The sequence below is a fragment of the Mustelus asterias genome, unplaced genomic scaffold (assembly GCF_964213995.1).
Source record: "Mustelus asterias unplaced genomic scaffold, sMusAst1.hap1.1 HAP1_SCAFFOLD_193, whole genome shotgun sequence".
Lineage (NCBI taxonomy): Eukaryota > Metazoa > Chordata > Chondrichthyes > Carcharhiniformes > Triakidae > Mustelus > Mustelus asterias.
The window spans coordinates 670,794-683,515 of NW_027590186.1; the positions used below are offsets into that span (position 1 = coordinate 670,794).

At 43.5% G+C, this 12,722-nt stretch overlaps 1 non-coding gene and 1 gene segment (V, D, J or C); both read right to left on the minus strand.

Annotated features, from left to right (window-relative positions):
• Window positions 1–3,907: 3,907 nt before the first annotated feature.
• On the minus strand, window positions 3,908–3,983 carry trnav-cac (transfer RNA valine (anticodon CAC)). Its single transcript has one exon. It is a non-coding gene; the product is annotated as a tRNA-Val (tRNA).
• An 8,087-nt stretch (window positions 3,984–12,070) lies between these two features.
• On the minus strand, window positions 12,071–12,451 carry LOC144485390 (T cell receptor alpha variable 18-like). The segment is given in 1 exon segment: window positions 12,071–12,451. A coding segment is annotated over 1 exon segment (381 nt).
• Between the last annotated feature and the right edge of the window lie 271 nt (window positions 12,452–12,722).

Here is a 12,722-nt window from a genome sequence, read left to right on the forward strand (position 1 = left end):
TCTTTTGCATTCGCTCCTCCCAATGAAGTCTACTCTACTACATTGGAGAAACCAAACACAAACTGGATGATCACTTTGCTGAACACCTTCAGTCCGTCTGCAAGCAGGACCCAGAACTTCCAGTTCTTGCCACTTCAACAAACCCCACCCTGCTCTCCTGTCCACATGTCTGTCCTTGGCATTTTGCAATGTTCGAGTGAACCCCAACGCAAGCTGGAGGAACAGCACCTCATCTTCCGATTGGGCACTTTACAGCCTTCCGGCCAAAACATTGAGTTCAACAACTTCAGAGCATGAACTCTCCCCTCAACTTTTATCCACTTTCCATTTATTTTATTTCATTCTGTTTCTTCTTTTCAGCTCATTCACCCATTTTTATCATATTTCTTTCTCACTTCCATTTTTCCACCTCTTCATTCCTGCTCTCCTTCTTGCCCCTCCCCCCAACTCCCCCCGCCCCCACTCCTCTTTGAGGACAACTGCCTTAACCACCTTTACCTCTGCTCTGCTATTCTGATCGCTTAATGGATATTTCTAGCATCTCTCTCAGCCGTCTTTATCCTCATTTGTATTCCCTTTGTCCAATTAGAGCACCCGCCATTCCAAAGAACAAAGAACAAAGAACAGTACAGCACAGGAAACAGGCCCTTCGGCCCTCCAAGCCTGTGCCACTCCTTGGTCCAACTAGACCAATCGTTTGCATCCCTCCATTCCCAGGCTGCTCATGTGAATATCCAGATAAGTCTTAAACGATGTCAGCCTGCCTCCACCACCGTACTTGGCAGCGCATTACAGGCCCCCACCACCCTCTGTGTAAAAAACATCCCTCTAATATCTGAGTTATACTTCGCCCCTCTCACCTTGAGCCCGTGACCCCTCGTGAACGTCACTTCTGATCTGGGAAAAAGCTTCCCACCGTTCATCCTATCTATCCCCTTCATAATCTTGTACACCTCTATTAGGTCTCCCCTCATTCTCCGTCTTTCCAGGGAGAACAACCCCAGTTTACCCAATCACTCCTCATAGCTAAGACCCTCCATACCAGGCAACATCCTGGTAAACCTTCTCTGCACTCTCTCTAACGCCTCCACGTCCTTCTGGTAGTGCGGCGACCAGAACTGGACGCAGTACTCCAAATGTGGCCTAACCAGCGTTCTATACAGCTGCATCATCAGACTCCAGCTTTTATACTCTATACCTCGTCGTATAAAGGCAAGCATACCATATGCCTTCTTCACCACCTTCTCCACCTATGTTGCCACCTTCAAGGATTTGTGGACTTGCACACCTAGGTCCCTCTGTGTTTCTATACTCCTGATGACTCTGCCATTTATTGTATAACTCCTCCCTTCATTATTTCTTCCAAAATGCATCACTTCGCATTCATCCAGATTAAACTCCATCTGCCATCTCTCCGCCCAATTTTCCAGCCTATCTATATCCTGCTGTATTGCCCGACAATGCTCTTCGCTATCCGCAAGTCCAGCCATCTTCGTGTCATCCGCAAACTTGCTGATTACACCAGTTACACCTTCTTCCAAATCATTTATATATATCACAAATAGCAGAGGTCCCAGTACAGAGCCCTGCGGAACACCGCTGGTCACAGACCTCCAGCCGGAAAAAGACCCTTCGACCACTACCCTCTGTCTCCTATGGCCAAACCAGTTCTCCACCCATCTAGCCACTTCTGCTTGTATCCCATGAGCCTTAACCTTCTTAACCAACCTGCCATGTGGGACTTTGTCAAATGCCTTACTGAAATCCATATAGACGACATCCACGGCCCTTCCTTCATCAACCGTTTTTGTCACTTCCTCAAAAAACTCCACCAAATTTGTAAGGCACGACCTCCCTCTTACAAAACCATGCTGTCTGTCACTAATGAGATTGTTCCGTTCTAAATGCACATACATCCTGTCTCTAAGAATCCTTTCCAACAACTTCCCTACCACGGACGTCAAGCTCACCGGCCTATAATTTCCTGGGTTATCCCTGCTACCGTTCTTAAACAACGGGACCACATTCGCTATCCTCCAATCCTCAGAGACCTCACCCGTGTCCAAAGAAGCGACAAAGATTTCCGTCAGAGGCCCAGCAATTTCATCTCTCGTCTCCTTGAGCAGTCGAGGATAGATGCCATCAGGCCCTGGGGCTTTGTCAGTTTTAATGTTCCCTAAAAAACCTAACAATTGCTCTCTTGTAATGGAGATTTTCTCTAACGGGTCAACACCATCCTCCGAGACACTCCCGGTAAACACACACCTCTCCGATGCAAAGTATTCATTTAGGATCTCCCCTATTCCCTTGGGTTCTAAGCATAATTCCCCTCCTTTGTCCCTGAGAGGTCCGATTTTCTCCCTGACAACTCTTTTGTTCCTAACGTATGAATAGAATGCCTTAGGATTCTCCTTAATCCTGCCTGCCAAGAACATCTCGTGACCTCCTTTTGCCCTTCTAACTCCCCGTTTGAGTTCTTTCCTACTCTCTCTGTATTCCTCCAGAGCTCCATCTGTTTTCTGTTGCCTGGACTTAACGTACGCCTCCCTTTTCATTTTAATCAGATCCTCAATTTCCCTGGTTATCCACGGCTCTCGAATCCTACCTTTCCTATCTTTCCTTTTTACAGGCACATGCCTATCCTGCAGCCTTATCAATACTTCCTTAAAAGACTCCCACATGCCAGAAGCGGACTCACCCTCGAACATCCTCTACCAATCAACATCCACCAATTCCTGCCTAATCCGGCTATAGTTAGCCTTCCCCCAATTTTGCACCCTGCCCGTAGGACAGCACTCATCCTTGTCCATTACTATCCTAAAGTTAACAGAGTTGTGGTCACTATTTGCCACATATTCCCCTACCGAAACTTTGACGACCTGACCGGGCTCATTTCCCAGAACTCGGTCCAGTATAGCCCCCTCTCTAGTCGGGCTATCTTACATACTGTTCCAAAGAACCTTCCAGCACGCATTTTACAAATTCCTCCCCGTCCGGACCCCAGCTCTCAGCACTTTCCAGTCTGTGCCAGCGAAATTAAAGTCCCCCACTACAACAACCCTATTTTTTCCAACCTCATAATTTAAATCTTTTCTGCTTTTCTTTGCTCTTCGCTCTGATGAAGGGTCATCCAGACTTGAATCGTTGGCTCGTTACTCAATATTTGTTTCGTTATTCGATATTAAATATTAATACATGTATTTAATACATACATCTTCATTCTGAATTGAATATCTCGGGAATATGCAACATTGCATTGCAAACATGATTGACAAATAAAATAAATCGAGTCACTGGGTAACACACATCCCATGGTGCCTATTTGAGACAGTCAGCTTTTAAACAAAATCAAGTATCTTTAAAGGGAAAAGATTTAAGAATGATTTGCTCGTTATACTTGATCCCTCTTGATTCTGCATGTGAAACATTCTGGCGCCTAAATCCCGTTCACCAGTCGGAAAGTCCAGCAGATCTACGCTGAGTTTCGATTTACTCATCTGCCTGAGTGATTTTTTTCCCATTTCTTTATTATGAGGAACAATTTTAAAAATATGCTTCCGGGAAATGTGCGTCATTTCCTTTAGTTCAGTTACAGTTTCACTTGTGTCTGTCTTTATGAGCACACACTACTATTACACATGTTTCAGATGATGATTAACTATGTTAGTCTGCATTTATAAAACCATTAAATTCTGTTATGGACTGAACAATTTGCTCAGATGCGCACGGTGTCAAAGTACAAACATTTATTTCCTCACTGCGTCTTAAATTACAGCATTTCTGATTTTGCTGAAAGCATTTGTGGCCGAGTTCAGAGCAAAGATAACATGGCTGCAACATGGAGAATCGGATAATGTTCAGCAAACAACTACCATGCAAAACTTGCCTCACACTGAATGACGATGAATATTGCTGCCCGGTTTCGAACCGGGGACTTTTCGCGTGTGAAGCGAACGTGATAACCACTACACTACAGAAACAACTGTTTGTATTGCGCCGCCAATTGGCCTGGCCACAGTGTTCAACTCCACTGTGTTGCTGCAGGTTCGAATGGTTATCCGGAGAGCCCATGTCACTGAATACAAGACAAAAATCGTTTCTTTCAACCTGATTTCTCAAGTTATCTTGAACTTCAACCTTTAAAAGCGGTCGTCGGGCAAATATCGAAGGAAGCAATGATTTCTGCTCAATCATTAATGCATCATTCTCATCTTCCTTCGAATAATTTCAACCAGTTCTACCCAGTATTTGTTCGTTGTTCAATGTTTAATATTAATATATTTTTATTAATTACATATCTCCTCATTCTGAATGACATATCTCCGAAATAGACAACATTCAATTTCAAACATGACTGACCAACGAAAGGAATCGAATCACTGGGTAATACACATGTCACGGTGCTTCATTGAGATTGACCACAATCAGCTTTTAAACAAAATCAAATATCTTTAAAGGGAATAGATTTAAGAATGACTTGTTAGTTATACTTGATCCCTCTTTATTCTGTGTGTGAAACACTCAGGCATCTAAATCCTGTTCAGCTGTGGGAAAGTCCAGTAGATCCGCACTGATTCTCGATTTCCTCAACTGTCTGAGTGGTTTTCCCTCTTTGTTTCCTCTGAAGAATGATGTTAAAATAATGGTTCCGCGCAATGTGCGTCATTTCCTCTAGTTCAGTTACAGTTTCACTTGTCTCTGCCTTTTTGAGCACACAATACTATTAGACATGGTTCAGATGATGATTAACTTTGTTAGTCTGCATCAACAAAGCCATTAAATTCTGTTGTGGACTGAATGAGTTGCTGATATGTCCACGGTGTCAAAACAGCAACATCTATTTCCTCTCATTAAGTCATAAAAATACAAGATCTCTGATTTTGCTGAAAGATTTTGAGGCCGAGGACAGAGCAAAGATAACATGGCTTTAATATTGAGTTTCGGATAATGTTCAGCAACAAATTTCAATCATGTAAACTTCCCTCACTCTTAATGAACAAATGTTAATAATATTTCGGCATGGTTTTGAACTAGGGACTTTTGTGTGTGAGGCGAATGCAACCACCATTACACTACAGAAACTGCTGGCGTCTGTAGGACACAATGGAACTCTCTTGAAATGTTGCAACATTCATTGGGACTGCTGTAGACATCTTGATCCAAGAATGACTTTGATTTGATTTGATTTATTATTGTCACATGTATTAACATACAGTGAAAAATATTGTTCCTTGCGCTCTACAGACAAAACATACCGTTCATAGAGAAGGAAATGAGAGTGTGCAGAATGCAGTGTTACAGTCATAGCGAGGGTGAAGAGAAAGATCAACTTAATGCAAGGTAAATCTATTTAAAAGTTTGGCAGCAGCAGGGAAGAAGCTATTCTTGAGTCGGTTGGTACGTGACCTCAGACTTTTGTATCTTTTTCCCGAAGGAAGAAGGTGAAGGAGAGAATGTCCGGGGTGCATGGGGTCCTTAATTATGCTGGCTGTTTTGCCCAGGAAGCGGGAAGTGTAGACAGAGTCAATGGATGGGAGGCTGGTTTGTGTGATAGATTGGGCACATTCATGACCTTTTATAGTTCCTTGCAGTCTTGGGTAGAACAGGAGCCATACCAAGCTATGATACAACCAGAAAAAATGCTTTCTATGGTGCATCTGTAAAAGTTGGTGAGAGTCGTAGCTGACATGCCAAATTTCCTTCGTCTTCTGAGAAAGTAGAGGTGTTGGTGGGCTTTCTTAACTATACTGTCGGCATGGGGGGGACCAGGACAGATAGTTGGTGATCTGGACACCTAAAAACCTGAAGCTCTCGACCTTTTCTACTTCGTCCCGTTGATGTAGACAGGGGCATGTTCTCCTTTACGCTTCCTGAAGTCGATGAGAATCTCCTTCGTTTTGTTGACATTGAGGGAGAGATTATTGTTGTCGCACCAGTTCACCAGATTCTCTACCTCATTCCTGAACTCTGTCTCATCATTGTTTGAGATCCGACCCACTACGGTGGTGTCGTCAGCAAACGTGAAAATCGAATTGGAGAGGCATTTGGCCACACAGTCATACGTATATTAGGAGTGTAGTAGGGGGCTGAGAACACAGCCTTGTGGGCCACCAGTGTTGAGGACGATCGTGGAGGAGGTGTGATTGCCTATCCTTACAGATTGTGGTTTGTGAGTTAGGAAGTTTAGGATCCAGTCACAGAGGAGGTGCTGAGGCACAGGCCACGGAGTTTGGAGATGAGTTTCGTGGGAATAATAGTGTTGAAGGCTGAGCTGTATTCAACAAATATGAGTCTGTCCTTGTTATCTAGGTGATCCAGGGTTGAGTGCAAGGCCAGGGAAATGCCGTCTGCTGTGGACCTGTTGCGGTGGTAGGCAACTGTAGTGGATCCAGGTAGTCCGGGAGGCTGTAATTGATTCGTACCGTGACAAACCTTTCAAAGCACTTCATCATGATGGATGTCAGAGCCACCGGCCGATAGTCATTAAGACACGCTGCTTGATTTTTCTTAGGTACCGGGATGATGGTCATCTTCTTGAAGAAGATAGGGACCTCAGATTGTTGTAATGATTGAAAATGGTTGACAATGGCAGAGAACAATAAGAGTCCCTTCGACCCACCATGCCTATGCCAGTTATTTTATGACGAGCTACCAAACTGACGTGTCGGTGCGGGCTTGGTGGGCCGAAGGGCCTGTTCCTGTGTTGCACTGTTCTTTGCTCTCATTTCAGTTTCCTCCTCTCATTCCATGAAGCTGATTTTTCTCCCTTTCAAGTCATTGGCCAATCCCCATTTGAAGAAGGAGTTTCTGTGGAATCCATGTACAGTTTGCTTTAAGTTACAACGTTTCACTGACCCAATGGCATGAAGTATTGGATATAGCTTCCCAATATAGTTTTCAATGTAAACATATATTTACAAATTTACAAAATTTACAAAACGAGTTTAATCGGATGAAGCATCTCCCCATTATTTCTGAATTATATATAATATAACTAATTAACTCCACAACTTTCCAGAGTATGGAATATAACAGAGGAGAATGAATCACCTATACCTGAAGCAGTCTCCTTGTGTTGTCCTCCTGTGTCCCGAACATCCGATCTGGCAACCTCGAGAATGGGTGGGGAATCTGTCTTACCGACACTGACCTCACACGGGGTGGCACGGTAGCACAGTGGCACACTGCTGCCTCACAGCGACAGGGACTCGGGTTCGATTCCTGGCTTGGGTCTGAGTGGAGTTTGCACGTCCTTCCTGTGTCTGTGTGGATTTGCTCCAGTTTCCTTCCACAGTCCGAAAGATGTGCTGGTTAGGTGCATTCCCACGCTAAATTTCTCCCTTCGTGTACCCGAACAGTTGGCGAAGTGTGGCGACTAGGGGATTTTCACAGTAACTTCATTGCAGTATTAATGTAATCCAGTTGTGACATTAATAAATAAACTTTAAACATGATACGGACACATGCAGATATGTTTGGCTGTAAAAATAAATACATCCATTATTGCCTATTCTCCAAAAGTGTCCACTGTTGAGTCATCAATCAATGATCACCATTGATGAGAAATAGATTTCTGGCTGTTCCTTGTTGCTAAAATGGGCAGTTCCATCGCAATGAATATCTAACACGGTATTGCCGCACTGACACGACCCCAGGGAATTCCAGTTCAGGAAGTTTACTCTGGAACTAGTACGTTTTTGACATTGTCCATGGGTGAACTTCTCTTGAGTGTGTCAGTGGATGTGTTAATCTGTTTGTTTATTTTCCTCAGTGATTGTCTGTGTGTCTATGTTTGAGTCGATCAGTTTGAGAATCGATCACTGTGTTTACTTGTCCCTGTGTCTATGCTTTTGTTGATTCTGTGCGGTATACGAGGCTTCTAGTGAACACGGAGTTGGAGTTATTCATGTATTTTCATAGTTAGCAACTCAGACTAATGTGTCAGAAATCTACAGAATAATTCTGGATTTATAACGAGGGACATTGGAATTGATGTCTGTGTCTGGGCTTTTATCGATATGTTTATATATCCTGACACGTGTTGGTCTTTGCACGTGGCCGTGTGTGTATCTGCTCTCCCCGTGTCTGCGTGGGTTTCCTCCGTGTGCTCCAGTTTCCTCCAACAGTCCGAAAAGATGTGCAGGTTAGTTTGACTGGCCATGATAAACTGACCCTAGTGTCAGGGGGATTAGCGGGGTTAATGTATGAGGTTACGGGAAGAGGGCCTGGGTAGGTTTGTGATCGGTACAGACTCGTTGGGCCGAATGGCATTTTTCTGTACTGTACAAATTCTATGATTCTATGATTCTATGATTCTATTATCTGGATATGTATCTATCAGCCTTTACAGGTGACCGTGTGTGTATCTGTTTCCAATATGCGGCATTGCTGTCCACGGGAGGGCGCTCTCTGATCACTTATGAAAAATCACGATTCCCTTCGAGAGGAAGCGTCTGTTTGAAGATGTAAAAATGGGCGGAGAGACGAAGTGACTTTCGGCCTCATACCATTCCACTGACTGTTTCAACTTCTCCATTTCCAGGTCTTATGCAGACAGTGATCACTGCCTCTGTTTCTGGTGTTCAGACTGGAACTATGGGGGTGAAAGTCTGTCTGTCTCTGGTTATTGTCCTGATGATGTGGAGATGCCGGCGTTGGACTGGGGTAAACACAATAAGAAGTTTAACAACACCAGCTTAAAGTCCAACAGGTTTATTTGGTAGCAAAAGCCACACAAGCTGTCGGAGCTCCAAGCCCCTTCACTCACCTGAAGAAGGGGCTTGGAGCTCCGAAAGCTTGTGTGGCTTTTGCTACCAAATAAACCTGTTGGACTTTAACCTGGTGTTGTGAAACTTCTTATTGTCCTGCTCACAGGACGGTCATTTTGAACCTTTGACTGAAATCCGCCAATCACCATATTAATTGCCCATTTCCATTTCTAGGCGATTATTCCGTTGTTGTTACTCCTTCTAAACCGCTGCGCGTCTGTTGTCTATTTTCAGAGATGAGTAACGGCGACTCAGTGTCCCAGTCAGAACCAAGAGTTGAAGCAGCAGAGGGTGAAGATTCAGCAATACCCTGCAGTTACTCTGTATCGAGTTTAGCTACAGTCTATGTCCTGTTCTGGTATCGCCAGTATCCACACCGAGCTCCTCAGTATCTGCTCAGAGCCGAGAGTTATGGATTTACCGATACGGCTCCCGGCTTTAAACATTTCAGCTGGAATCTCAGCGAGACACAAAGCACTTTTCACTTGTCCATGAAAGATTTGAAGATGACAGATAACGCCCTGTATTACTGTGCACTGAGACCCACACTGAATGAGGATCCCGCGGGCTTCGTACAAAAACTGGCGCAGGTCCTCAATCAATGGTTCCTTGTCCGCAAAACACATTGCATTGAATTTCAGAGAAAATGTACAGATGATGAACCTGACAATGCTGCCCCAGCTGAGTGGCTTTCCCTCCCTAACGTCAGTGATTGTCACTGTTGGGGAAATGTGACATTTGGCGCTCAGATTATTCCTGGATAAATCCAATCATTTCCTGATCCCAATCACAAAACCCACAGATGTCCCGAGTGAATAACTTAATAAATCAGTACTTCCCATCTTTCTGTATCAGATGCCTATCTGTCAGGGGAACCTGTTAAATGTGATCCAATATTAAAGGCACACTGAGAGTTGTCACATTCTGAAGTTTCTGGACAGAAATCATGACTGATTGAATCAGTACTTTCCCAGTATAAGAGTAATCCCAGTGGAAATGCAAGTCAATGTGGACTTGGGTGATTACTTATCCCCGGTATAAATAAAGCAGTAGCTACTATTATGTTCATGCAGTGGATGCACTCATTAATACCCGCAGAGTAAATGAGGGTAAATTATTTATTTCACTTTTAACTTTATTTAGAAAGAAAAATCTATCTATAAAAAGGGGGACATTGAGTTCGAATGAAAGAGGGTTAACCGAGAAAGAGACAGTGTAACTGATAATGTTATTCACCTCTCATGGAGAGAGAAAGAGCGTGAGAAAAACACACACAGCCCGGGATGGAATGTGTTTGGAGGGAGCCAGCTGTGTTTAGTCCTCCACTAACAGTGTTTGGTCCACAGCTGACGTTATCTCAAGGGGACCAGCCAATTGCAACACTGGGAAAACCCCCCAATTTGCCAATTATTGAAGCTGCCTCTGGTCTGAGTTTACTCCGTGATATAAGACTAGAAGCAACAACATATTTTAAACAGTGTCGCTGTTTACTGTCCATTCAGGAACCACATGTTCCCTGCGTGTTCTACTGATAATAATGGACATGCTGCCCCGTGAGTCTGAGCTCAAATCCTCAGTGTGTGTTCAATGGGTTATATTCACTCACAGATTTCTCACACAGTCTATATGTTGTTACAGGAACCAATGGCCAAACTTCAGTTTCCCAGGAGCCGCCTGAATTAACGGTTCAGGAAGTACAGACGGTAATTTTGAACTGCAGTTATAAAGCTAAATACATTGACCAAACTCTATTCTGGTACATCCTGTATCCCGGAGAAGCTCCGAGATATTTATTGAAAAGTTACGGCCAGGGGAAGGGGGATAAGTCTCCTGATTTTTCGGACCAGTTTTCTGCTAATTTGGACAGAGACAAGAAAACAGCTCCATTAAATATCACCGGGGTCCGTGTCTCTGACTCTGCCGTGTATCTGTAACAGTGTGCGCTGAACCGCAGTTACAGAGTCACAGTTAGTCCGTACAAAAACCAGCAAAGGCATTCTCACCTCCTCTCACTGAATCCGATCTCTGAGCTGGATTGTGAACAGTTAATAGAAACAAAATCATCTCATTAAAACCAATTAAACCGAATGATCAGGTTCTTTGTGCTGAATGTCTGTCAGTGTATGTAAAATCCCTCTTTATAGTAGTTTCTGTCGTTTACGAGCAACTCTGAATAGGAGACTCTGGTGCTGTTATTACAACATGAAATAAAACTCATCAGAGTCATATCTCAAAAATCATCTCAGTCAAAAACCATACATTCGCTTTAATGCACTCTATGTGTCAAAGAGAGCAATGATTGTACAGTCGTTTGATTTCTTGAAGGCAGTTGATAGATTTGTGGATATTCAGGGAAATAACGGATATGGAAGTAGTCAGAGAGTCATTGAGGTTTACAGCATGGAAACAGACCCTTCTGCCCAACTTGTCCATGCTACCCTCTTCTAACCACTATGCAAGTCCCAATTGCCCGCGTTTGGCCCATATCCCAACAAAATATTTGCCTGAGCATGAAGACTTATCCCGCGGTTTCGATTTCCCAAAGCACTTCTGGTGATTACAGCAGACTTTTAAAGAAAGACTTTCGGGCATGTGGGCGTCGCGGGCTCGGCCGCTATTTATTGCCCATCCCTAGTTGTCCTTCAGGAACTTTCTGACGCTCTTCTCAATTAGATTTCTGCATTCAGTCGATTTTCTTACCAAATGTTCCAGTGTCTAGAGTACACCAAACCTGTTCTTAGAGATTATTAATAGAGATATTAATCATTGTTCATTGGATTCTAAGCATGTATTGAAATAAACATTTGTACCTTTACTGTTAAGAATTCTTAGTTTTAACATGTGTCAAGTGTTCATTGTGTTAATATGAGTCACATTCTTCCGAACTCTTTCCAATGAAGTTTCTCTTCGATTCCCAGTTGATATTTTTATTTCATTACTGTAACATTGAGAGATGTTTAATCAGGCTGATGTGATTATGAGGATTTGCCTCAGCAGGCGGGCATCAGTTTACACTATTGACTGACATATCAAACCGAACAGTATTGGTTTCTTTGCCCCGAGTGTTCTTTGAAACATCTGAACAAGGGTACAACTAGTTCAAGGCTACCTGCAGCATTTTGAATTCTCAATATTAGTGCCGATTTCCCGGTGATTCCAAATAAACAACAGCTAATTCTTCCCTCGCACAGTGAATGTAATAATCAGACGGAATCTGTGAACGATTTTAGATGATGTTTGTGTGAATTGTGGTCTGGTTTGCGTTCACGGAATGTATTGACGTGTTAGTGTATAACCCGCTGTTAGAAACAGCACTCGACAGACAGCAGCTGTGACTCAGAAACCTGCGGCAGTTTTTGTACGAGGATTTCACTCGTTCTCATCACTGTGAGACTCTGTGCACAGTAATAGACCGCAGTGTCAAACAGCCGCAGCTCCGAAATAGTCACTCGGTACAAATTGTCTGACTGCTGGACCGAATCAGAAAACCGGGTCCGAGCGAAATCCGCCTTTAATTCAAAACCGCCGTTTTTGTCTCTCCGGACTGCAAACTCGGGCTGTTTTCCTGGGTATTGACGATACCAGAATAAATAATAAGCATAGTCGGTGAAGGTGCAGTTTAAAGTGACATCTTCTCCCTCTGTCCGTGTGTGAGGATTCCCGCTGAGTAACAGAATCTCCATCGCTCAGATCTGAAACACACGGTTAAAGAAAGGAAAAAAACATTGATTAAAAGTTCAATTGAACTAAGGGAGAACATTCACTGACAGTGTAACGTAAAAATATGTATTGAATGTACTGAATCATACCACATTCTCTCCAACTGATCTATGCTCCCGTTTACAATCCCCTGGAGATTCTTCCCTCTCGCCTCTTCTCAATGCATTTGTCCCTTTCTTCCTCAGCTGTTTAGCTGAGTTTACCTTTAAATTAGTCTTTGCTCCTCTCCTCAAG